This window comes from Cynocephalus volans, chromosome 18 (genome assembly GCF_027409185.1).
Source record: "Cynocephalus volans isolate mCynVol1 chromosome 18, mCynVol1.pri, whole genome shotgun sequence".
Lineage (NCBI taxonomy): Eukaryota > Metazoa > Chordata > Mammalia > Dermoptera > Cynocephalidae > Cynocephalus > Cynocephalus volans.
The window spans coordinates 5,299,515-5,323,614 of NC_084477.1; the positions used below are offsets into that span (position 1 = coordinate 5,299,515).

Genomic DNA, 24,100 nt, shown 5'->3' on the forward strand with positions numbered 1-24,100 from the left:
TTTTCGGTTGTATTTTCATAATCCTCCAGGTCATGACCAACAGTTTAAAAATTGTTTAAAACATTTAGAACACTAATTTATTCAGCAAATATTAATTCAGTGCCTACTATGTGTTAGCCATACAAGGTGCTGGGGATACAGTAAGGAACAAGACAAAGTCCCTGTCCCCTTGGAGCCTCTGGATTACAGGGGAGAAAGACAATAAGTAAATAAAATAATTAAAAATTACTCTGTTAGAAAATAAGGGTAAAGATCAGTGCTTGGCACATAAGCACTCACTAAAATGTTAGCTGCTATTTACATGTGGTACTTGGAGCAAAGTGAAGATCTTTTGAGATTAGAAAGTTTATCTTTTCATGACTTTAGGCTTTGTAAGATTTATTCATTATCTACAATACTGTTACAAACTGTCACCATTCTCAGTATTCAAACTGCAGGAATAAAGAATTGGTCTTAAAGAAATACGTTCACTAGCTGTTACGTACAGAAATAACCATTTCTAACTTTTTTTTTTTTTTTTTTTTTTTTTTTTTTTTTTTTTTGTCTTTTTCGTGACCGGCACTCAGCCAGTGAGTGCACCGGCCATTCCTATATAGGATCCGAACCCGCGGCGGGAGCGTCGCCGCGCTGCTAGCGCAGCACGCTACCGAGTGCGCCACAGGCTCGGCCCAACCATTTCTAACTTTTCATTTGGAAGCAAGAAAAATATTCTATGCAATGATAAGAGTGATTTTGTTTAATTTTTGAGATTGGCAAGAATTTGTTGTTTTCCATTATACGTTTATATTTCTCCTAATTCTTCTTTGACCTTATTTTGAGCCTTTGTGTAAACATTGGAGGCTATGTAGTATTAGGCATTTCGATGCAGTGAAAGGGTTAATTTCAAACTGATTTTGTAGAAATATGTTTAACACCAGCGATACTGCTTTCAGTAATTATGGAATGAAAAGTTTTCATTCTAAGCTAATTTATTTTAAAATAAGTTTAAAATAAAATTTAAATTTAGTGTGATAACAATATAAGGTAGTGAAAACATTTCACTAAGGACAAACAAAGGGGGTAGAAAAAAGTTGAACTATGGTTAAAAAGTTTTTAGTCATAATTGCAACAATGAATCAAAAAAATGGAACCTGAAATCTTTTTCATGTATTTTCAGGATATATTATTTAGTTACTAGCATTTTAAACTTTACATGTTAATTTATGTAACAGCTTTTGCAAAGAAACAAAACAGAGTTAACCCTGAACTTAAGCACAGTCAGAAGTTCTTCACTTCACAGATATAAATGACCGCTTTTAAATGAGATAATAACTTTTAAAGTAAAATTTTGTGTTTCTGAATAAACAAAGTATGGTGTAATTATTTTATACATGGACCTTCATTATTTTGAGGGTTTGTGCCTAATAATTAAGAATTGTGTTACTCTACAGTCAGATAAAATGCAATTTAAAGTTCTTTTGTCTTGTTTGTTTTGGTTTTGTTGGTTTGTTTGGTTTTGTCTGTCTACCATTACTTCCCCAAAATGTCTTGCCTAATTTCATGCTTAATGTTAGGTTAATAAACAGTCTTGCTCTTTCCTTGCCAGTTATTCCTCTGGTTTTTAAATAACTGTACATGTAATCATTACTAATATCCCTTCATTTATATTCCTCCAGGAAGTAAACATATAAAAAATGCAAAATGCTTTCACAATTTTCCATGATAGTACCTCCATTTTTTATAGCTTTTCCTCATTTCTTTATTTTAAATATAACTTTGGTACTATTGTAGTATATTAAGAATTTGAAGTTCTGATGTGAAAAGCAGAGTGACTGTTTACTTTCTTGTTTTCAAAACTTGAATGGAATTCTTGCCTCTCCTTGACTCTGATGATTCTGGATTGCTTCACGTTCACCTCTCATCCTTTCCCTTACACTTGGCAGATGTATTCACTGTTGGATCTCTCTAAAGATATCTTTTGCTTTGTGTTGCCTGTGCCCCCTCTGCAAGAAATTGCAGAGGTTTAATGATTCTCCTTCAAGATGAAAGTTCTGGCAGAATAACTGGAAGGCTTTGTAGGTGATCCCAAAGTTTCCAGTGTAGTGAAAAGTGGGTGTATCCCAGGTGTCATGGAAGTTTATTCTAGGAATTGAAGTGATTTGGGAGGTCTAGCAGTATGATTAGGTGTTCATTTACTCTAAGTAGCTGTAATTCAAGACCTACAGAATGGCTGAGCACTGTTTGTAACTGAGGAGGATAGCAAATGCCCCTCCTTTAACTTAAATTCAACACATCATTGTATGATGTCATGAGATATAAAATAAACTAGTTTATAGCCAAGAAAGGGTGAGAGAAGCCAGAATAACAGGTAATCCAGTCTCTGTCATAAGTTCTGCACACTTGAGTGTAGGAATATGATATTAGGAAGGAGAGAGATTGCTAGAAATGCGGTGTCCTAGCCCTAATAACAGAATCATGTCTCATCTATTGCTGTAGTGTTGGGTACGGATACAGTTTTATCAACAACTCCTATATACCGCACTCCCCTGTTCACATAGTTCCTAGCACCTTTGATTGGGTGGGCATAAAGAAAAACAGTTTTTAAAAAAACTTGCAGTATGACAGGAACACATAATTTCTGTATATATTTTATATGCTGGTTCCCTCTTTTTCTTTCAACATTTTGGGTGTTTCCCTCTCTTGATGAATTTGTGGGGAAGAGTATGATGGAGTCAAGGGAGAGAATGTGGAACTAGGAGCCAGGGCACTGAACTTCCTGTTGTTTTGCTGATCGCCATCTGTGTCACCTTAGGCAATATAATACACTATTAGTGGATTCCTGTTTCCTCATCTAAAATGAACAGTTGGAATAGATGTGAGAAGTATTGTCTTTAGGAGCCAAGCAGATGACAAAATATGTGAGGAAGTCAGTGAAGACACTAGGGAATGGTGAGCCTTATGGCCAAACTCTGGGCAGATTAATTTTTTCTAAAAACATTCTAATTTCTTCTTGCTCTTTCCCTGTTCGCTTCCTTCTCTCTTTTTTTTCTTCTCCCCTTCTCTCTTCCTACCTCCCTCTTTTGCTCCAAGAAAAGAGGCAGTCAGAACACTCCCAAGAGCCTGATTCCTGCTCTAGGTACCACTCTGATCGCTGGATCACTAATGTCCCTTCCATCAACACAGGTTGGACCATATGAATGATAAAATTTGTGTTTTTATCTTATGGAAATGAAAGTAAGGAGACACACCAGGCACATACAAAGTGAGAAGGTGAAGATGGGAAGAAAATGTATGATTTGGGGGATGGTCCTTTTCTTTGTAAATTGGTCTTCTTTGAGAAAATCAAAGATAATGCTGATATTCCGTATTTTACTTGTATATAATTGGTGCATCTCTCCAGATTCTGCAAAGTGTTTTTCTCCTGCCAGGTCAAAGCTGACATCTGTAGAAAGGCTGTGTTAATCTTACTAGCCAGTAATTTGGTCAGGGTATTAGCCAACAGTGATATCATCTGGACCTTTGGCAGACTTAGGAAAACAAGTATGTAACTTAAATAAATTTTTTCTTTTCCTTAGATTTACTAATAAAACTTATATTTCTTTTCTGTTTTCGCTTTTCTCAAATGTGTTTTGGATTTTTTATATTCTTTGCATTTGATTTTTTTTTTTTTTTTTTTTTTTTTTTTTTTTTTGTCCTTTTTCGTGACCGGCACTCAGCCAGTGAGTGCACCAGCCAGTCCTATATAGGATCCGAACCCGCGGCGGGAGCGTTGCAGCGCTCCCAGCGCCGCACTCTACCAAGTGCGCCACGGGCTCGGCCCATGCATTTGATTTTTTTTTTTGTATTCTTCTTATATACATTATATATATGCATACACACATCTAAACATCAGAATTTATTTTTTTGCTGATAAGTTTAAGTTATGTATATTCATTTTTTTTTTATGTACTCATGTGGATTTCCTTGGTAGTTTTAGCTTTTATGAACTTTTACTAGAATAAGAAAGACAGTAGAATCTCAGCTTTCCTTTTCTACTACTGATGAAGTAAAATATGCAAAAGACAGGATTTCGCAGGCAGGAAAGAATGTTTTACAAGTAAATAGTCATGCTTGGATAATGTAGAATCAAAGCTATGGGCACTTTCACATATTCTTGGACAGAAAAAGGCATAGATTCAGTTGTTCTCAAGCTGTTGAGATACTGAGAATAATTATATTCTCTCCTGGGATGTTTAAAGACTTGAGCTCTGATCACATCATCAGCTTGTGCTAAGATTTTCACCTTTTTATCTGGTGATAACTCTTCTCAGAATCCAAAGGTAGACAAGGTAGTTCGAAATGTACATTTACACTTGCCAAAGCAACCTTGATTACCAAAGCCCATGGGAATATTTAAAGGAATAGCCTTAGGACAAATAGTGCTTCATGTTTTAGGTCTTGTAACAAAATTAAACTAAATATGAATTCTGAGCTCTTGATTACAATGACTATTCCTGACACCTGGATCAGAAGTGTCCCAGCATAGCAGTGACAGTCTTAGGTTGTGCCCTACTCATCACCACTCCTGTGGCACAAGAGCTCACTGTCTTGCCCATTTTTCAAGAGGTGGCTGCAGTTACAGTGTAGTGAAGTGGTGAGCGTGATGGGAAGTCTCTCCTCAAGACTGACAACAACCTATCTTGTTTTATGGATCTAAACCAGTGGTTCTCAGCCAGGGACAATTTTTCTGCCAAGGAGACATTTGGTAATGTCCAGAGACATTTTTGATTGTCACAGTTGGGAGTGGAGGGGAGTGCTACTAGCACCTAGTAGCTAGGAGCCAGGGATGCTGCTAAACATGGACAACCTAGCCCCTTACAACAAAGAATTATCTATCAGGTCCAAAATGTCAGTAGTGCTGAGGTTGAGAAACCATGATTTAGAAGTGACAATGTTTCCCTCATAGCCCTTGCTCTGGAAGAATCGTACTTGAGAGTAATTACAATTAAGGATGAGATTGTATTGGCTGGTGATTCTACCTACATTCTGCAGTCAGCCTGCCTAGGGTTACTTCTTTATCAGTGGAAAGTGACCAATGTATATGTCCTCTCCGTTGGTGCCAAAGGAATGTCAAGTGTATGTGTCAGAATGCATATAGCCCATCTCCTGGATTTGCCCACACATCTATGAGTCATTAATGACCATCCAGACTCTGCTTTCTTAAAATGCTTACATTCTTGTTCAGATTATCATTTCTTCCTGGCGCCAAGCACTTTAGCATGTTTTTCAGCTGTTAGAGTCTTAGGATAGTATTTTCGTTGAGAATTTTTCATTTCTACACAGTGCTTTTAATCTCTTTCACTATTGTCATTTCCATTTACAAAGCTGGCTTTGTCTAACTTCGGATTGTGCTGTTTTTATCTTGGTTGTGCTACCCGTTGGTCCCCTGCTGAACAGTGACAGCAATCTTCTGAACTAGGCTGAGGCCCATTTGAGTGTGGACAGACACATGTGTCTCTTATCTCGCTGTGGTTTCATTTTTCTGCTTGTCTGCCCTAGTCTACACTTGTGTCGGAAACTGCAGTATTTCCCATTGTCTCGGCCTAGGGAGGTATGGTTCGTTGCATGTTTGTTCTCAGAGACAGCTGAGTGCTCACAGGGAGTGGTCCTCCCTCCCTGTCACCAGGGCAGTTCTCTTTCACATCTCCCAGGACAGGTGGAGAATGGAGAAATGAATAATTCACAGTATGTACATAAATGGTGATCCTTCTTGACTGAGAGACATGCTTGCATTTTGTTAAAAAACATTTGAATGAAGAGAGGCCCAGTGGTGAGCTAGGAGTTAGAATGTAGGGAGTAGAGAAAATAAGATGAAGAAGACAGACTTAGATTTGTAAGCGGTCATCAGCTCAAAAACATTTTAAGTGCTCATAGTACTGATCGATGTTTGGATAGCGGATCAGCAGAAATACTGTTTACTTCCATTATGTTTATGTGAACTGTAGGACTCAGAGGTCCTATTTGTGTTTGTACTTATAAGCAAGTTTATATGCAGCCCATGGTTCATGCTTGGGAGAAGAAATCAGAATGCATTGTTAAATACCTGTACTGTTTTCTCAGGAGAGAAGAGGAAATGAGGATTCTTTCTCTCTCTTGGATATGGACAGATAAAACTGTGCCCCATTAGCAGTGGGATAGGAAATGGTAACAGGAAGCTCCTGTCTAATCACATTTCCTTAAGTGTACGCAGCAGATAACTACATCTGGGGAGGAGTGTTTTTAGTAAGGATTTCGGGGCCTTGAGTTGCAGTGGCTCCAGGTGAGGAGCGATGGGATTTCATCTGCCTTGAATCATCTGAGTTGTTACTATTCCTCAGGATTAACTCTGTTTATCTGCTACAGTGTATAATTATGTTGCTAAGTATATATTTGAAAAGCACTTAGTATATTTTGAAATATAGTATTGAAATTACTTAAAAACATCCCTTAACCTCCTTAGTTTTAGTTTTGAGACACAGTTCTTGCAAATTCCTTCTCTTCCTCTCTGACCCTCCTAACAGAAGTCAGTAATTGCAAAACAACCCAAAGCCTGTGTATCACTCTTCTTCGGGATAGTTGTTGAACCCAGTCTCAGTATTTCATATATTATTTTCATGGTGCAATTTAACATGTAGTCTTTGAATGTCATAAATTCTAAAAGATTAAACAGTATTAGAAAGGGGATTAAGGGCCGAGCCCGTGGCCCACTCGGTAGAGTGCTGCGCTGGGAGCGCGGCAACGCTCCCGCCGCGGGTTCGGATCCTATATAGGAATGACCGGTGCACTCACTGGCTGAGTGCCGGTCACGGAAAAAAAAAAAAAAAAAAGAAAGGGGATTAAAAGGGCTGTTAAAATCCTGCCATCATCGCAATCTGATGAAAGAGGTCTACCTATATGGATGTCCCCTATAGGTACCCTTGTATATAAGAATGCATTTTTTTCACATTTCCTTTCTTTTTCTAATATAGTTTATTAGCTTATAGTCAGACAAGGTATAAATAAATAATTATCCTTTGTCTTAGAGGTGAAGTCTTTTGATAGCTATGTAGAATACACTTTTATGTTAGTCAAATCTTCTGTTTCCTTTCTAATGGATGCGAAATAGATACGTGCTTTATTCATAGATTTAAGGGCATGAATCTAAGGCTCTGTGAATTAAATTGCTTATCATGTAAGACTTTGATTTTCCTTTTCTCTTAACAAGTCTGTCTAGAAAAGTTATTGGACAATTATTGCTGTTTCCTTATATTGCTAAAACCAGGAATGTATCTTATCTGGACTTTCTTAAACTCAGGATGAGTAAGAGGAAGTCAGGCTTGGCTAGTAATTAACACCAAATTTGTGTCAAGAAAAGATCTGTGTGGAAATCTATGGAGAAAATGTAGTGATACATTCACTGGGTTTCCTGTGTAGCTGAGTAATAGAATTTTATTGTTGAACCCTGACCTGAAAGACCTGTTCTTTGTAGTTTAATCAAGGTAGAAAATGAGTTGCTATAAGTAAAGAAACTATTTAGATATTTTGTAACCTGGGAATTTTTTCTATTAAATAATATAGTTATTTTTTCTTTTCCAAACTTTGAAATTAGTGAGTTTAGAGAAAATAGAATCTGTTTTTTCAAGATCCTGTAGAATACATGAGTATGTTTGTAAATATATTTTCATACATGATTGGTAATGAATCAGATCTCTTTCATGCCACTGCAGTTAGGTGGCCTCTGGCACTGGAGTTCTCTGGAGGCTACACTAGGCTGTGGGAGTGGGGAGAGGCAGTGGTGGGTGGAGGCGGGGAGGCTTCTCTCCTTCTCTAGGTAGTCTTTGGGCCTCTCCTCTGCATGTGGCCTGCCTCTTGGGCTCTCCAGTAGGTAGCTCAAAGCAAGCATTTCAAGAGAGAGAAAGCAGAAACTGCCAGTCCTCTTAAAGGTGAGGCCTGGGTCTGGCATGGTGTAACTTGCACTGCATTCTATTGATTAATGCAGGTTACAGGCCCACTCAGTTTCAAACCTGGAAGGGACAAAGGTGTGAGGCTGGGTTCCTTGGAGGCTATTTTTAGAGATGAACTATCATAGTAATATGTCTTAAAATACTTCATTTTAGATAGCTTATGTTATGTACGTGCTAGTTAGTTTAAGCTTCAATTCTAGGGATGGTCAATTACACTAATCAAGAATGTATACACGAGATATAGTCAGCCAGTAGTATGAGGTTACTTCAAAAAGTTCATGGAAAGATTCATATTATCTCTTAATTCTATTTTTTCCAAAAACTTTTTGAAGTACCCTTGTATATGAGAAGGACTGTACTACAGGGATTGTCACTATAAGCACTTCAGCTGTTCAAATCTTAATCAAAACTAGGCCAGGCAGTAGGATGTCTCTTGGTGGGAAAGAATCAGACCCACAGAGATAATGAGGCTTCCCGAGCCTGGAGCTTGGCATTACCAAGTCCCTCTTTCTGGTTCTGTCCACCCACCCCAGTGTCTCCAGGTGGGGTAGGGGAGTCGTAGGGCACTGAGGGGAAGGAGAACACCTCCCCAGGTCAGCTGTTGTTTTGAGGGGGAGTAATCAGGAGGAGCTCTGTAATTTAATCCTCCTCACTATTTATAATGAATATCAACCACTGCGGTGACCAGGACCTTAGAGATCATCAAGTCTAACCTCTAACCCAGGAACTTAATTTTCTCTTACTTGCTCTGGCATATTCCTCAGCAAGCTAGAAATAAAACTCTGCTTTTTTCTATAAAGTACAAGAAATAATTGATTCTTCTTTAGAGACCACCTTCTTGAGATAGTATCCAGGTGATCACCCAGATTTCACTGGACCTGACTTTCATCAGGTTGTTGTTGCAGAACGTGCCAACAGAAGCATTCACCAACTGAAATGTGCCCTGAGAGAAGGAGATGTCATCATTGGAGAAGATGCACCAGATCCTTCTTTTAGTACCAGTTTAGGAAATGAGGATGCTGGGACGGCCTGGCATGAACTGCAACACAGCCATGCTGGTGAGTATGAGTGTGAGTTCTGACCTGAATGAGGCATTGTGAGTTTTCTAAACTCCATAGAATAATGACTCCATTCCTACCTCCACTCTGCTGATAGGGTGTTATTCCTGAAATACAAATCAGGCAATATAATTCCCTTGCTAAATTTTTTCCCATTGACTCCCCAATGCGTACAGGCTAAAGTACAAAATCCTTGGTGTAAGATAACAATATTTTCTTAAGATAGACCCAGCTTACCTCTTAAGTCTCATGTTTCTATCCTTTTTATCCTAACCCTCCATCTCACAAGTCACGCTCTAGTCATGTCAACCTTCTAGCCATGATTTTATGCTTTTGCATGTACAATACCCACCAACAAGAATTTTTCTCACCCTTTTCTGCTTGGTGGAATCTTGTTTCTTCTTACAGTGTTATCTCCTCTCTGAAAATAGGCACAATAAAGTGCTTCCTCTTTTTGTAGCACTAGACATACTTCTAGGACTACATACAAACTTTTATTGTTTTATATCTATTAGTGTATCTCTTTTGTTCACTGCATTTTTAGCTCTTAAGGGGTAGAAATTTTGTTTGTTTGTTGTTTGTTTGTCTTTATATCCCCAGTCAATAGCACAGTTCTTGATGCATAATATATGTCTAAGCAATTTGTGTAGGACGGATGGAAGGATGGATTGGTGATGATAAACTATGGGTCTCAAAAAAATGTTAATAAACTGTTGCTTTTTGCTCTGTAGTTAATCAGCTCAAAGCTTTGTTGCACCAACAAGCAGCTAAGGAAAGTGAGGTGTCTCCATCAAGAAGACGAAAAATGTCCCCTTTGGTAAGTATCAACTTTTGCAACCTGACAAAGGATTGGTTTCCTAACTACATTTTACTTTACAGTGTCATTTTAGTACTACGTGTTGTAGACAAATTCTAAGCAGGGCATGCTAATAGTGTAAAGTATTAGAAGAAATCTCTTCTCTCTGATTATTTTGGCTGAAGAAAAGAGACTTCCATGGCAGAGAGGATCTTGATATTTTAATTTATTTTTCACTTGAAAGGTGTGAGCAAGAGAACAGTTTGGAGAATTTATTTTGTAACTCTTAGCAAATACATAAAAAGAACAATATATGTAAAAAAGTGTTTTAGTGATTTCTTTTTTAGAGGGTCATGTCAATATTTGATCATTTTTAGAAGTTACTTAATTATATTTCTAGCCCTCCTTTGTAGTACTCTTTTATTTTGAATGTCAAAACTGAAGTATATAATGTTATTCCACATGTTAAAATACATGGTTATAAAATAGTATGATATGAGAAGTAATACTTTATTTCTTCTGGGGTTGTTTTTTATTGCTTTGACAGAGTGTGTTACTCCTGATTGAAGCATTTTATATGCTAAAGGCTGAGATACGTGTGAGGGAAAGAACTGGACTAGGTTTAAATGGCCAAAATAATAGTCGAGGCCTTAGGTCTAGGGTCTATAACATACTCTCTAGAAGAATATGGTACCTATCTCATGGGTTTTTGCAATAATAAGATAAAGTTATATACTTAAAATTCTTTAGAAACTTAGGAAGTGTGACACAAATGTAACGTGTCATAGCAGCAGTAACTACCTTGCATTTCAATGTGTGTGATAGTTGAGTACAAAGCGTATGTGTGGAGACATGTCACTTTCCCTTATTCACAGCTGAAATGGCATACTAGTACCCCCATATTAACACTTCATTCCAGCATGACACGTACTTTTATGCTTAATTCCCACTTTAAACAAACGTACTTCTTATGAATATTCAATATTTATAGATAATGATTATAATTTTAATAAAACATTTGATCATTAAGTGAATTTGTTACTTATTGACATCTTGTTTCTAAAATGCTGTTAAGCACACGGCGGAGTGCTTTTAAGTCTATTAGATGAAGTTGCTATATCTGTTGGGTGCTCAGACATGCTTATTAGCTTTTTAAAAATTGAGTGGTGACATTATGGAGCTTATTGAGTCAGGAAGACCTTCATCAAGAGCATCAGTTTAGTACATATGGAGAATATTTTAAATATGCAGATCTAGTTATATGGAGCTATGTCAAAGAATGGAATTTAGACTATATAGGCTACATGTATTAATTATAAGCATAATAATAAGCAGCTTTTTAAGACTGTACCCTTAGAATGCACACTCATGACCAATATGACTTATCAGAAATATGTGGATATATTTAGAATGAACCTGAGACAGTGTTGAGATAGAAAATGTATCTAGGTATTATTACTGATTATTTTACAATGTGGATATCCAAACTATAATAAACCCTCTGAAGTATATATATACACAAATGGTTTCATGTGAACATTTTTCACATAGTCTTAGTTTGAGTCTTTTATTTTTCACATTGACTTTCCTTTACGTACACATGGTAATATAAGGGTATTTCAAAAAGTTGATAGAAAGATTATATGATCTCTAATTTTATTTTTCTGCAAACTTTTTGAGGTACCCTTGTACTTAATTCATATTTGCCTACCTTCTTGACCCACTTCTATTACTGCAAAACGATTGTAATCAATTTCTTTCAACTCAGCACATATAATTCATTTAATTTAAAGTTACTTTGGTTTTTAAACTTCTTAAATGTACCAAAAAGAGCTGGTACTTCATCATTGTTTAGAAATTCTGCTGGACTGAGAAACGGAATGACTGAGAAAAAGTGACTATGGCTTTTTTCAGGCTTTCCTCTGGGTTTGTTTAACTGGTTGACCCTCATTTTCCCTTTTCCTGATTTCCTCATCTTTTTTTTTTTTTAATATCTTGGTATGGTGTATAATTTCATAAACAATTTCACAGTCATTTTAAGATAAGATAAGATATATATTAAAAGTCAGTTCCAGGAATGCTACAGAGCTAAACAGCATTAGCACTTTTTCTGAAATCTCTTTTTTGGGCTCCTCAGTACAGCATATCTCTGTTCTAGGAGGCTCTTGTTCCAGAAACTCTTGCTTTGGCAGTTCTGTGTTCCAGAACAACATAATCTTAAATTCCCTTGAGTGCTAGGGTCAAAAATCAAAAACCATGTTTTGCTAATGTGCCCTTTTTGAGATGGAATTTTACCTCATTGACACACACTTGGCATCCAATACTTTTCTAAACGACTGCTGTTTTAGGGAGCTAATCTGTAGTTTTTGCTAGCCATCTTCTTCCATGGCAGTTTCCTGTAGAGAGTGGTCCCTTATTTCTCAGCATCACCGAATGGAACGTCACATCGTCAGATAGTCAAAATAGGCCATTCGTTCCAAGCCAATTACACCGCCCCAGCATTTTCCCATTTGCCATGTGCTTTATATAACCACTTTCACTGTCCATCTTTTAAAAACAATATTCACATCCTTGAATCTTATATATTTGTGGGATTTATAGGATATGGAAAGGAATGTTATTAGATACATCATGATGTATTCTATGTTTATATGACATTAGTGCTAAATTGAGTGTAGAGCAGATACCGACTATTCCTTGCTAAATGCAAACATGCTTAATTTGGCTTTTTTGCCTTAGAGGTCATCAGAATATGAGGAAAACAATATGCCTACTGTGCACAACCTTGTTCCTATCATTAATGACCAGTCTCAATACATTCATCATTTAGAGGCAGAAGTCAAGTTCTGCAAGGTAAGTTTCTCATTAAGAATTTAAACCTAAATAAAGTTTATTTTAATTATACCTTGTGTAAAAAACTTCCTATCATTTGTCTTCATGTTTACAACAATACTTACAGTCATTCTTATATGATCGAAAGGCTGATGTGTTAGAAGGGTTTCTCTGACTTGGGAATGATACTCTTGACCATGCCAGTTCTGATCGCTTAATTTTCCAGTAGTCCATTACTATGGCTCATGATTTCACAGTATGCTCTCATGTTTTTTAATATTTCCTTACCATCCCATTTACTTTAGCCCAGAAGGTGGCAAATGCTATGAAATAATAATACCAATCATTCCCTCATGCTTGTCAACCTGTTGAAAATGTCATGCAGCAATCAGGCCTTCTAGCTGGTAGACCAGATCTTCTCCATTGTCAGTATTAAGGCTTTGATCTTGACTTTGAATTACGAGAATGCCTTATAGAGTACAGATAGTGCTGATCAAGAAACAAAAAGCATCACCTATAGCTTATGACACTGGAAAGTTATGTTGCTTGACTGTATGCAGTTTACTAACGTCACTAGTGCCATTAGAGTCCTTCTGGTTTCTCAGAGTTTGTTAGTGTTTTTGTCTGTCTTTCTCTCCATCTCTCCCTCTCTCCCTTCTTTCCTTCCTTTCTTCCTTGCTTCTTTTCTTTCTTTTTCAATATTAGTGCATCAGATTGTGTGATATTTTTATAGGAAATACAGGTATCTTTTGTATCATGTATTATATTTTTAGCATTTTGGGTGCTCTTCTAAGGTGCAGGACTGGTATGTAACTTAAGGAGCCTGTAGAAATTTCATTGTCTTGATTTTACAAGGGGGATCCTGATGTTAATAAGTTGTTTTCTGTTTGTACTTGGAAGACACCATCATAAATATACAGGCATTATTGGATTGCCTATAAAGCTGAAATAATATTCTAGGCATCATCCCATTAACAAGAATCTATTAATCCCTAGTATGCTATGGATAAAATTTAAAAGATATAAAGCTTAATAAGTTTACCTTCCACTTGAAAAGGCAGAACTATCACCTATGAGTACCATAGCAAGCACAGTAGGGAATATAGTGTAGGCCTTTATGGTATAAACTATAGTTATAATAAGAGAAGGTTATGATAAGCTAGTGTCTTTGGGGGTGTTTTCATATGAGAGGAAGATCCTGAACCTGTCTTAAAGAAATAGGATCATTTACATCAGCAGAAGGGAGATGAAAGAGTCTCATAAAGAGAATAGCAACAATGAAGGGATGTATTCAGAATAAATATGGTTTCTTTGTGGAGGCCTTGAGGCATCTGTTCTATTTCCCTACAATGGAGGATGTCTCATAGAAATAATGAAAATAATGCTGAAATGGTAAAATTACAGAAGCCTTGAAAGTTAGAGTGTAAATTTGATACATTTTAACAAGGGAGGAACAGAATGAAATTAATGTTTAAGAGGCTTAGAAAGATTTTGTTTTTTTCTTTACTTGATACACTGTGTTTTTCATGCCAATTTTAGGTTTACAGAAAAATTGAATGGAAAATACATAGAGTTCTCATGTACTCCTCTCAGTGGCACTCGACCCCACAGTTTCCCATTATTACCATCTTGCATCAGTTTAGTGCATTTGTTACAATTGATGAACCAATATCGTAACCTTATTATTAACTAAATCCCCCAGTTTACATTAGAGTTCATGCTTTGTGTTGTACATTCTATGAGTTTTGACAAATGTAAAAATGATATGTATCTATTCTGTCATACAGAATAGTTTCACTGCCCTAAACATCCCCTGTGCTTTACCTATTCATTCCTCCTTCCTTCCCCCCAAGTCCCTGGCAACCACAGATCATTTTACTGTCTTCATCTTCATAGTTTTGTCTTTTCCAGAATGTCATATGTAGTTGACCCCTGAACAACGTGGTGGTTAGGGGTGGTAACCCCCACCTCCTGTGCAGTTGAAAATCCACATATAATTTTGACTTCTCCAAAACTTAACTACTTAACTACTAAAGTTACTTAAGGAATTAATTTAAGGAAAAAATTATGCCAATTCTCTACAGTATCTTTCATAAAATGCTTAGGAGTTAAATAGTTAACTTAGTAGCTAACTACTGTTAGGTAGGCCACTTAACTGTTTGGTCATGTCATAGATTCACGACACATCTAACCAAAAATTTTCCAATATATTATTGGGAAAAAATTGCATATAAGTGGACCTGCACAATTCAAACCCATGTTTTTCAAGGGTCAACTGTAGTTGGAATCATATGGTATGTGGCCTTTTCAGACTGTCTTCCTTTACCTAGTAATAAGAATTTAAGTTTCCTCCATGTCTTTTCTTGGCTTGATAGCTCATTCCTTTTTATTACTAAATAATATTCCATTGTACCACAGCTTGTTTATCCATTCACGTATTGACGGACATCATGGATGCTTTCAAGTTTTGGCAATTATGAATAAAGCTGCTATATGCATTTGTGTGTCAGTTTTTGTGTGGACATAAGTTTTTAACCCATTTGGGTAAATACGACGAAGTACAGTTGCTGGATCATATGGCAAGAGTATATTTAGCTTCGTCAGAAACTGCCAAACTGTCTTCCAGAGTGGTAGGACCATTTTGCATTCCCACCAGAAATGAGTGAGAGTTCCTGATACTCTCATATACTTGCCAGCATTTGGTGTTGCCAGTGTTTTAGATTTTAGCCGTTCTAATAGGGGTACGGTAGAATCTCATCATTTTAATTCAGTACTCTGAAGACATATGACGTTGAGCATCTTTTCATATACTTACTTTCCATCTAGACGAGGGTACTTCAGAAAGTTTGTGGAAAAACAGAATTGAAAGGTAATATGGATCTTTCCGTGAACTTTTTGAAGTAACTTCATGTATCTTCTTTGGTGAGGTATCTGTTCAGGTCTTTCGCCCATTTTTTAATCAGATTGTTCATTTTCTTTATGTTGAGTTTGAAGAGTTCTTTGTATATTTTGGACACCAGTCCTTTATCAGGTATGTCTTTTGTAAATATTTTCTCCCAGTATGTGGCTTGTCTTTTTATTCTCTTAATGTCTTTCACAGAGCAGAAATTTTTGATTTTAATGAAGTTCAACTTAACAATTTGTTTCTCATGGGTCATCCTTTTGGTGTTATATCTAAAAAATCATTACCAAATCCAAGATCACTTATATTTTCTGCTTTCTTCTTCTAGGTGTTTTATAATTTTGCATTTTTTACATTTAAATCTGTTACACTCAGAGTTAATTTTTGTGTAAGGTGTAAGATTTATGTCTAGATTCAATTTTTTTGCATGTGGATGTTCAGTTGTTCCAACACCATTTCCTGAAAAGACTGTCTCTATTGAATTGCCTTTGCTCCTTTGCCAAAGGTTAGTTGACTATATTTGTATGGGTCTATGTCCAGACTATCCCGTTCCATTGATTTCTTTGTCTGTTCTTTTGTCAGTATCACACTGTCTTCATTACTGTAGCTTTGTATTAAGTCTGGAAGTTGTGTACTGTCATTCCTCCAACTTTGTTCTTCTTCTTCAGTATTTTGATAGGTATTCTGGGCGTTTTGCCTCCATATAAACTTCAGAATCAGTTTGTTGATATCCACAAAGTGGGATTTTGATTGGAGTTGTATCAAATCTATAGATCAAATTGGGAAGACATTTTGACAACATTGAATCTTCCTATTCTTGTATGTGGAATATCTCTACATTTATTTAGATGTTCTTTGATTTCATTCATCAGAGTTTTGTAGTTTTTCTCATATATATTTATTTTATATATTTTGTGAGAGTTGCACCTAAGTATTTTATTTTTTTGATGTTAATATAAACGGTATTCTGTTTTTAATTCCAAATTCCAGGTATTCGTTGCTAATATAAAAGAAAACAATTGACTTTTATGTATTAACTTTGCATTCTGCAATCTTGCTATAAGTCATTTACTAGTTCTAGTATTTTTTTGTTGATTCTTTGGGATTTTCTTCATAGACAGTCATGTCATCTTTAAACAAGTCAGTTTTATTTCTTCCTTCCCAATATGTATAGCTTTTATTTCCTTTTCTTATCTTGTTACATTAGTTAGGACTTCCAGAATAATGCTGAATAGAGGTAAGAGGGGACATCCTTGCCTTGCTCCTGATGTTAGCAGAAAACTATCTATTTTCTCACTATGAAGTGTGATGTTAGCTATAGGTTATTTGTAGATATTCTTTATCAAGTTGAGGATGTTTCCTTCTATTCCTAGTTTACTGAGAGTATTTATCATGCATGGTTGCTATATTTTGTCAAATGCTTTTTCTGCATCTATTGATATGATGATGTGATTTTTCTTCTCTACATTGTTGATGTGATGGATTACATTAATTGATTTTCAAATGCAGAATCCATGTTGTATACCTAGAGTAAATCCCACTTGATCCTAGTATGTAATTCTTTTTACGCATTGTTGGATTCAATTTGCTAATATTTTATTGAGGATTTTTCCATCTATGTTCACGAGAGATAATGGTAGTTTTCCACTCTTGTAATGTCTTCACCTAGTTGGGTATTAGGTTCATGCTGGCCTCATAGAATGAGTTAACAAGTATTCCCTCTGGCATTTTATGGAAGATATTGTAGAGAATTGGTATAACTGCTTCCTTAAATGTTTGGTAGAATTCACATTCACCAGTGAACCTATTTGGGCCTGGTGCTTTATTTTCAAAAGTTGCTGATTATTGATTCAATATCTTTGATAGATATAGACCTATTCAGATTATCTATTTCTTCTTCTGTGAATTTTGGTAGATTCTGTCAAGGAACTGGTCTATTTAATCTGGGTTACCAAATTTATGGGTGTAACATTGTTCACAGTATTTCTTTACTGTCCTTTTAATGTCCATGGGATCATTAGTGATGGCCCCTCTTTCATTTCTGATATCAGTGTCTAATATAGTCTAATTTGTTTTTTCTCTCTCTTTTTCTTAACCTTGGTAGAGTCTTATCAATTTTATTAATCTTTTCAAAGATCCAGCTTTTAGTTTTGTTGCTTTTCTCTGTTGATCTCCTATTTTTGATATTATTGATTTCCACTCTAATTTTTTTTATCATATGTTTTGTTCTGCTTACTTAATTAATTTGCTCTTTTTTCCCTATTTTGAAGTCTTTCTCCTTTTTTAATGTTTTTGCACTGTTTTTTCTTCATCCCACAAATTTTGATAAATTGCATTTTCGTTTTTATTTAGCTCAAAATATTTAAAAATTTCTCTTGACACTTCTTCTTTGACTCATGTGTTATTTAGAAGATTGTTGTTTAAGCACCAACTATTTTCGGAGTTTTCCACGTGTCTTTCTGTTATTGATTTCTAGTTTAATTTTATTATTTTCTAACAGTATACTTTGTATGATTCCTATTCTTTTGAATTTAAGTCATGTAGAATATAGTCTATCTTAGTGAATGTTCTGTGTGAGCTTGAGGAGAATGTGTATTCTGCTGCCGGTGGATGAAGTAGTCTATATTTGTCAATTAGATCCAGTTCTTTGGTGGTACGGTTCAGTTCAACTATGTTCTTAATGATTTTGTGCCTGCTGGATCTGTTCATTTCTGGTAGAGTGTTGAAGTCTCCAGTTGTAATCATGGATTCATCTATTTTTCCTTGTCTCATATATTTTGATGCTCTCTTGTTAAGCGCCCACATATCAAAGGTTGTTATGTCTTCTTGGTGATTTGACTCCTTTATCTTTATGTAATGCCTCTGTAACATCCATGATATTTTTCCTTTTTCTGAAGTCTGCTTTGTCTAAAATTAATGTAACTACTCCAGCTTTCTTTTGATTAGTGTTAGCATGGTGTGTCTTTCTCCATTCACTTACTTTTACCTGTGTTTTCATATTTACTATGGGCTACTATGGACAACATATAGTTGTGTCTTTTTTTTTTTTTTAATCCACTCTGACAGTCTCTTTTATTTGGTGATCATACTATTGACATTTAAAGATATTATTGATATGGTTGGATTAACATCTAAGATATTTATTACTGTTCCTTTCATTGCCCTTGTTCTTCTTTCTTTCTTTCTTTTTTTAATTTTCCACTCTTTTTTCTGACTTCTCTGGTTTTAACTAGGCGTTTTGTATGATTGCATTTTTTTCTCCTGTCTTAGCATATCAATTGTACTACTTTTTTTTTTTTTCACCTTTTTTAGTGGTTGCCCTAGAGTTTGCAATATACATTTACAATTAATACAAGTTTGCTTTCAAATAACAGCCTATTACTTCAAGGGTGGTATAAGTTCCTTATAATAGTGTATTCCCAATTTCCCCCATCTGTACTTTATAACATTGCTGTCATTCATTTCAGCATACAGTATTGCTATTATGATGTTGAACATTATCTGTTAAAATGCCTACTTTTCCCCCCTCTTGCTAGAAACAAGATCTAGTCTTTACTGTGATAAACTGTTACCATCCTGGAGATAAAAGTCACGGAAGTGGGGGGTCCTCCTAAGACTGGGTCTCCTTGGAATTTTTAACTTTCACACATCTATGCTGAGCTTCCAGCAATTTATCAATTACAGTTTAGATTTTCCTAAGTGGGCAGTGGTTTCTAGGGAGGTTTCTACTCGTAGAGATCTGTTCTGGGAAGTTGTGAGTCTTGATAATTGCCCATTTTTCCAGTTTTGGGGCTAGTTTCCCTCAATTCTCTGATCTAAAAAGATTTTTTGATTTTCATTTATTCAACTTTTTTCTTGCTGTAAAGACGGGAGTGATGTTTTCAAAGCTTATTACATACCAGACTGAAAATTGGATTTCTGCAATATTTTTGTAAATTACATCTTTCAAATACAGCTTTGGTCTTTTTCTGAATAAAATAATTGAAAGGAAGTTACACATGTTGAATAATAATTTTTGATTACCTTAGTAATGAATGTTAGGTTAAGTATTGTATCATTCATATATTGATATTTTTGACATTTTTTTCAGTGGATGAAATACCATTCAATAGATATTCTAATTATTATTTATCTGTAATTCCTTATATTATACCCTGCAAAGCCAAGGAAACACTCTTTCAGAACTCTCTACCAAACTCTTTTACTCACAATTCCCCTCTATCTGTCTACCAGTTCATAAACAATTATTTCACCTTTCTATGCCTTTCTATCTCAGAGTCTTCCTCTATTTAGTCCTTCATCAGTTTTCAACAAGTTATTGGAATTTGATCATGAGTAATAATATATCTTACCTTTCTTTTCATCAGTCGACCTCATTCTTTAAAATATTTTCAGGGCCGAACCCGTGGCTCACTTGGGAGAGTGCGGCGCTGGGAGCACAGCAGCGCTGGGCACGCTGAAGCCGCAGGTTCTGACCCTATATAGGGATGGCCTGTGCGCTCACTGGCTAAGCACAGTGCAGGCGACACCAAGCCAAGGGTTCCAATCCCCTTACTGGTCACAATTAATTAATTAATTAATTAATTAAATTAAATATTTTCAATAACCCTTTTAATTGAGGCCTATAAGCCTCCATTAATTGCAGAAATAAATTTGTCAGAACCACACACTTTTGTGATATGGTCATCCACAGGTCCTCTACTAAACACCCCAGCCTTCTCTTTGTTAGCTAATGTTTAGATTGCCTTGTTTGTATAAATACAATTATAGTATTTCAAGAAATGGATAGACAGCATAAATGTTCCCTACTTTATATCATGCTGGATGCTCTAGTAATCAACAAATGCAAGCACTGCTTAAAAACGCTTAATGTATTTGGTTTCTGCTTTTTCTAGGAGGAACTCTCTGGAATGAAAAATAGGGTACAAGTAGTTGTGCTTGAAAATGAAAGGCTCCAGCAAGAGCTGAAATCTCAAAGACAAGAGGAGACAATGAGGGAGCAAACACTTCTGGATGCATCTGTGAGCATATTTTAAAACCATAAATTCTATTTGAGTTTGAATGTTCCCTCCTGCCCTCTCCCCCAGCCTTCTAAACTATTTAGATTCTCTCTTTGAAGTTTGACCAAAATACTTTGCTGGTGTTTATTTGCTTGAGGCCTCAAAAATTAAAATTAGCTGTAGTGGAATGAATCCTCAAATGAAATTATATAGTGATGCTTAATAGTTGTTGTGATTTCTTCTCTGAGCATATCATTTATGCTTTTTTCATATGGAAAGCAGATCTGAAAGCAGGAAGTGTGTTATACAATAAGGACTTCATTAAATCTAGAAACTGTTTAGAACCTTAGCTTAGATTTCTGTTGGATTTCTCTAAATTTTCCTCGTGCTCTGACATCTGATAAGTGTACTTACAACAGAACGGTATAGCAGAAAAAAACGTTGGCCTGAGAATTCAGGAATCAAAATGTTAGTCTTCCCATTGTCCCTAAGAAGCTGGGTGTTTAGCAAGTAATTTTATAGAGCTTTTCATAGTTTAGCCTCATGGGTCCTCCATTTCTTTATTAGTAATTTGAAAAAATTCACCCATATCAGGTGTTGACAGTGCAGATTCCTGGGATCCATCCCCTGAGAGTCCGATTCAGTTAGTCTGGTTGGGTTGTAGGTATATGAACGTTTATAAAGTTTCCTACGTGATTCTCATGTCAGTGGCCTGTGGTTTGAAGAACAGTGGATCAGATGATCTCTATGATTCTGTGACACAAAATCCTTGCAGTGATATTTACAGCGTTTAAACTTAGTATCGTCTTATGACTTGTCAGAGATACTTTTGCCTTAAAAATGATTTGCTATAGGAGATAGTTAATCACAGCTTGTTCCACTTTTTGAGACTAATGCAACTTTCCATGGGGAAGTTTTAATACTTGCCCGTTGCAGCTCTACTTTGCAGTGGACTTTGGTGGTTTGACTTTGTCGTCATTAGTAAATCAGTTTTGTTAAGAAAAAATATTGAAGTCTTGATGTTTTGTGTAGGTATCTTCGAATTTTTGTTTTTGAAGTTTGTTTTTTATTTGAAATGATATTTCATTTGTAATCTTTTAAGTTTGTATGTGTTGGAATTTGCTATTGAGAAGTATCTGATTGTGTTAACTCTGAAAAATAAAGTCGGCTGATTAGTATTTCAGTTTATTTTTCTGCAGTTACATTTAAGTTTGTGATCAGTTATCTTTCCCTCACTATACAACTTTTTTCTGAAGATTTATAAAATTATTAATATTAGTGTTTAAAAATTCCGTCTTTAGTTGTTGATTATTTTAATGTTAACTAGAAGAAGATATCATCCTACAGAGTACTTAGAACTAGCTCATTTAAAAAATAAATATATTCTTTTGCTTTTCTTCCAAATATGTAGTCACGTAGCAAATAGTGACTCAGTTATTCATAGTGTTTAATATTTATACAATGGCAAAGAACAGGAGAAGGGGGAAGTGAAGTGAGAAAGGAAATGAGGCAGATGAGTGAGTCAGAGGGTAAGAGAAGTGAGGAATGCAAAAGGGGAAGGAAATGATGGTAAAAGCACACAGGCCTTGCAAAGGAAATCTGCTAAAGAAAGCTACAGTTATAATGATAGAATAGACAAGGTTATAAGAAGGAGGCTTTACTGTTGTTTTTTTAAAAACATTCACATGAGCTAAAATAGAATGCAAATATTGGAGTGATTATTGCACATGTGTCAGGTGACCTTGATATCTATTTTAACAGTAGTCTTCTGTGATATTTGTTACAGAATTGTTACCCCCACTTTTTGTTTGTTTAGGGTGAACTGAAGCATTTCAGGAATGCATGCATGGTGCTATTAACATGAATAAGACTTTTTAGAATATCTTAAATATAAATCAAGAAATATTATCTTCTTTCTTGGTGAGGGGGATATTCTTAATGAGTCAATTAAAATGTTGATGGTAGATCTCGCAAAAGCTACTGGCTAATTTCAATATTGACTTTCAATGTTTTGTAATAACTTCTTTTGAAAATTACTGTTTCAATTACAGTTATACAGCTATATAACTGACATTTGCTCATGACTACATAATTATTATGTGCCAGGTACTGCATCAAGGATTTATTTACATTATATTTTTTCAATTTCACAGTAACCACATAAGGCAGGTGTATTTTCAGAGTAGTAAAGTACACAGTGGTTAAGTAACCCAAGGAACTGGTCTAATGTCACAGAGCTAGAAAATGGCAAAGGAATGACTCAAACCTAGGTTTGTCTGCCTTACCAAATCTATCCACACTACCTCAAATTATACTGGCTTTGTGCATAAATTAGGAAGAGCTTGTCCATATTGAACCAAACCATTTTTACTTGGACTTTATAGAAGTTTCCCTTAGCAGAAAATAGAAGAGCCTCCTTTTTATTATCTCTCACTGGACTTGGATGGGAGCCTATAAGACTTTTAGTTTTTGGCCTAGTTGATGACCTAGAAGTTGAAGAAGTAAGCAGATGATTTTTTAAAAAAACTAACATGATTAAAAGTATATTTCATTTCTGTATTTTTTTTATCACTTTTCCCTCTTATAAAATTTCTCTTCTTGGAAAGGTTTTCTCTAGAGTCCAAAACATTATAATAACATTAAAACATGTTTTTTCATAGAAATTTTGACATATATACTCATTCAAAGATCTAGGAGATTTTTTTTAAGTGGAAAATTCTGAGCCATTTCTTTCCGTGTTTGTTAATCTCTCCACTACCAACTCTCCCTTCAATTAAGAAAGCAAAGGTTTAGAATGATTTCCAAGGATTTAATATACATAGATTTTTAAATATTTTAATTGACACATTGTAATTATACATACTTATGGGATACAATCTGATGTTTTGATACATACATATGTTGTATAATAATTAGGTCAGGGTAGTTAATGAATCAATCACCTCATGCATTTATCATTTCTTTATGGCAAAAACATTCAAAAAGCTATTGTGTAATATGCAAAACTTAACTGTTAACCATAGTCACCATCCTGCACAATAAACACCAGAACTTATTCTTCCTACCTAAAAGTAATTTTGTACCCATTGGCCAGCCTCTCCCTGTTTTCCCTTCCCCCTCCTTCTAGATTTTTTTTTTTTTTATCTTGGTTAAATACCATTCAAGTTTTTAAAAATTATCTGTGAAAGAACAAAGCATTCATTAGATTAGCACTTCTTTCCAAAGTATAATATTTTGTCCCATAAGTCAGCAATATGTGGTCTACATGCTTTCTCCAATTTCTCTATAGGGAATTAGTACCACCCTCCTTTACTGATCTCAAAAGCAGCTTTAAATGTAGTCAGATCTTGGGAGATTTGGCCCTACCTACAGTATCAAGTACAAGCTCATGAGCATGTCATGTTATACTCTCAAGACCCTTATTTGACTCTCTGTCTCCATCTTTTGACATACATGGCCTTGTACTTTCACCTCTAGAAATGGTGAATTACCTAAGACTCTTCTGCAGGCCCCATGCTATTTCACACCTCTGTGACTTTTCTCATAAGGTTCTCTCTTCCTAGAATGCTCTT

General features: G+C 35.5%; 1 protein-coding gene across 1 annotated transcript in view; it reads left to right on the forward strand.

The window, feature by feature from the left end:
* Positions 1-24,100, forward strand: part of SDCCAG8 (SHH signaling and ciliogenesis regulator SDCCAG8) — a 209,818-nt gene that overhangs the window by 1,083 nt on the left and 184,635 nt on the right. Inside the window, exons 2-5 of the mRNA XM_063082814.1 lie at positions 8,846-8,998; positions 9,730-9,815; positions 12,534-12,647; positions 20,424-20,549. Coding sequence (XP_062938884.1) covers positions 8,846-8,998; positions 9,730-9,815; positions 12,534-12,647; positions 20,424-20,549 — 479 coding nt within the window. The remainder of the gene's footprint in view (positions 1-8,845; positions 8,999-9,729; positions 9,816-12,533; positions 12,648-20,423; positions 20,550-24,100) is intronic.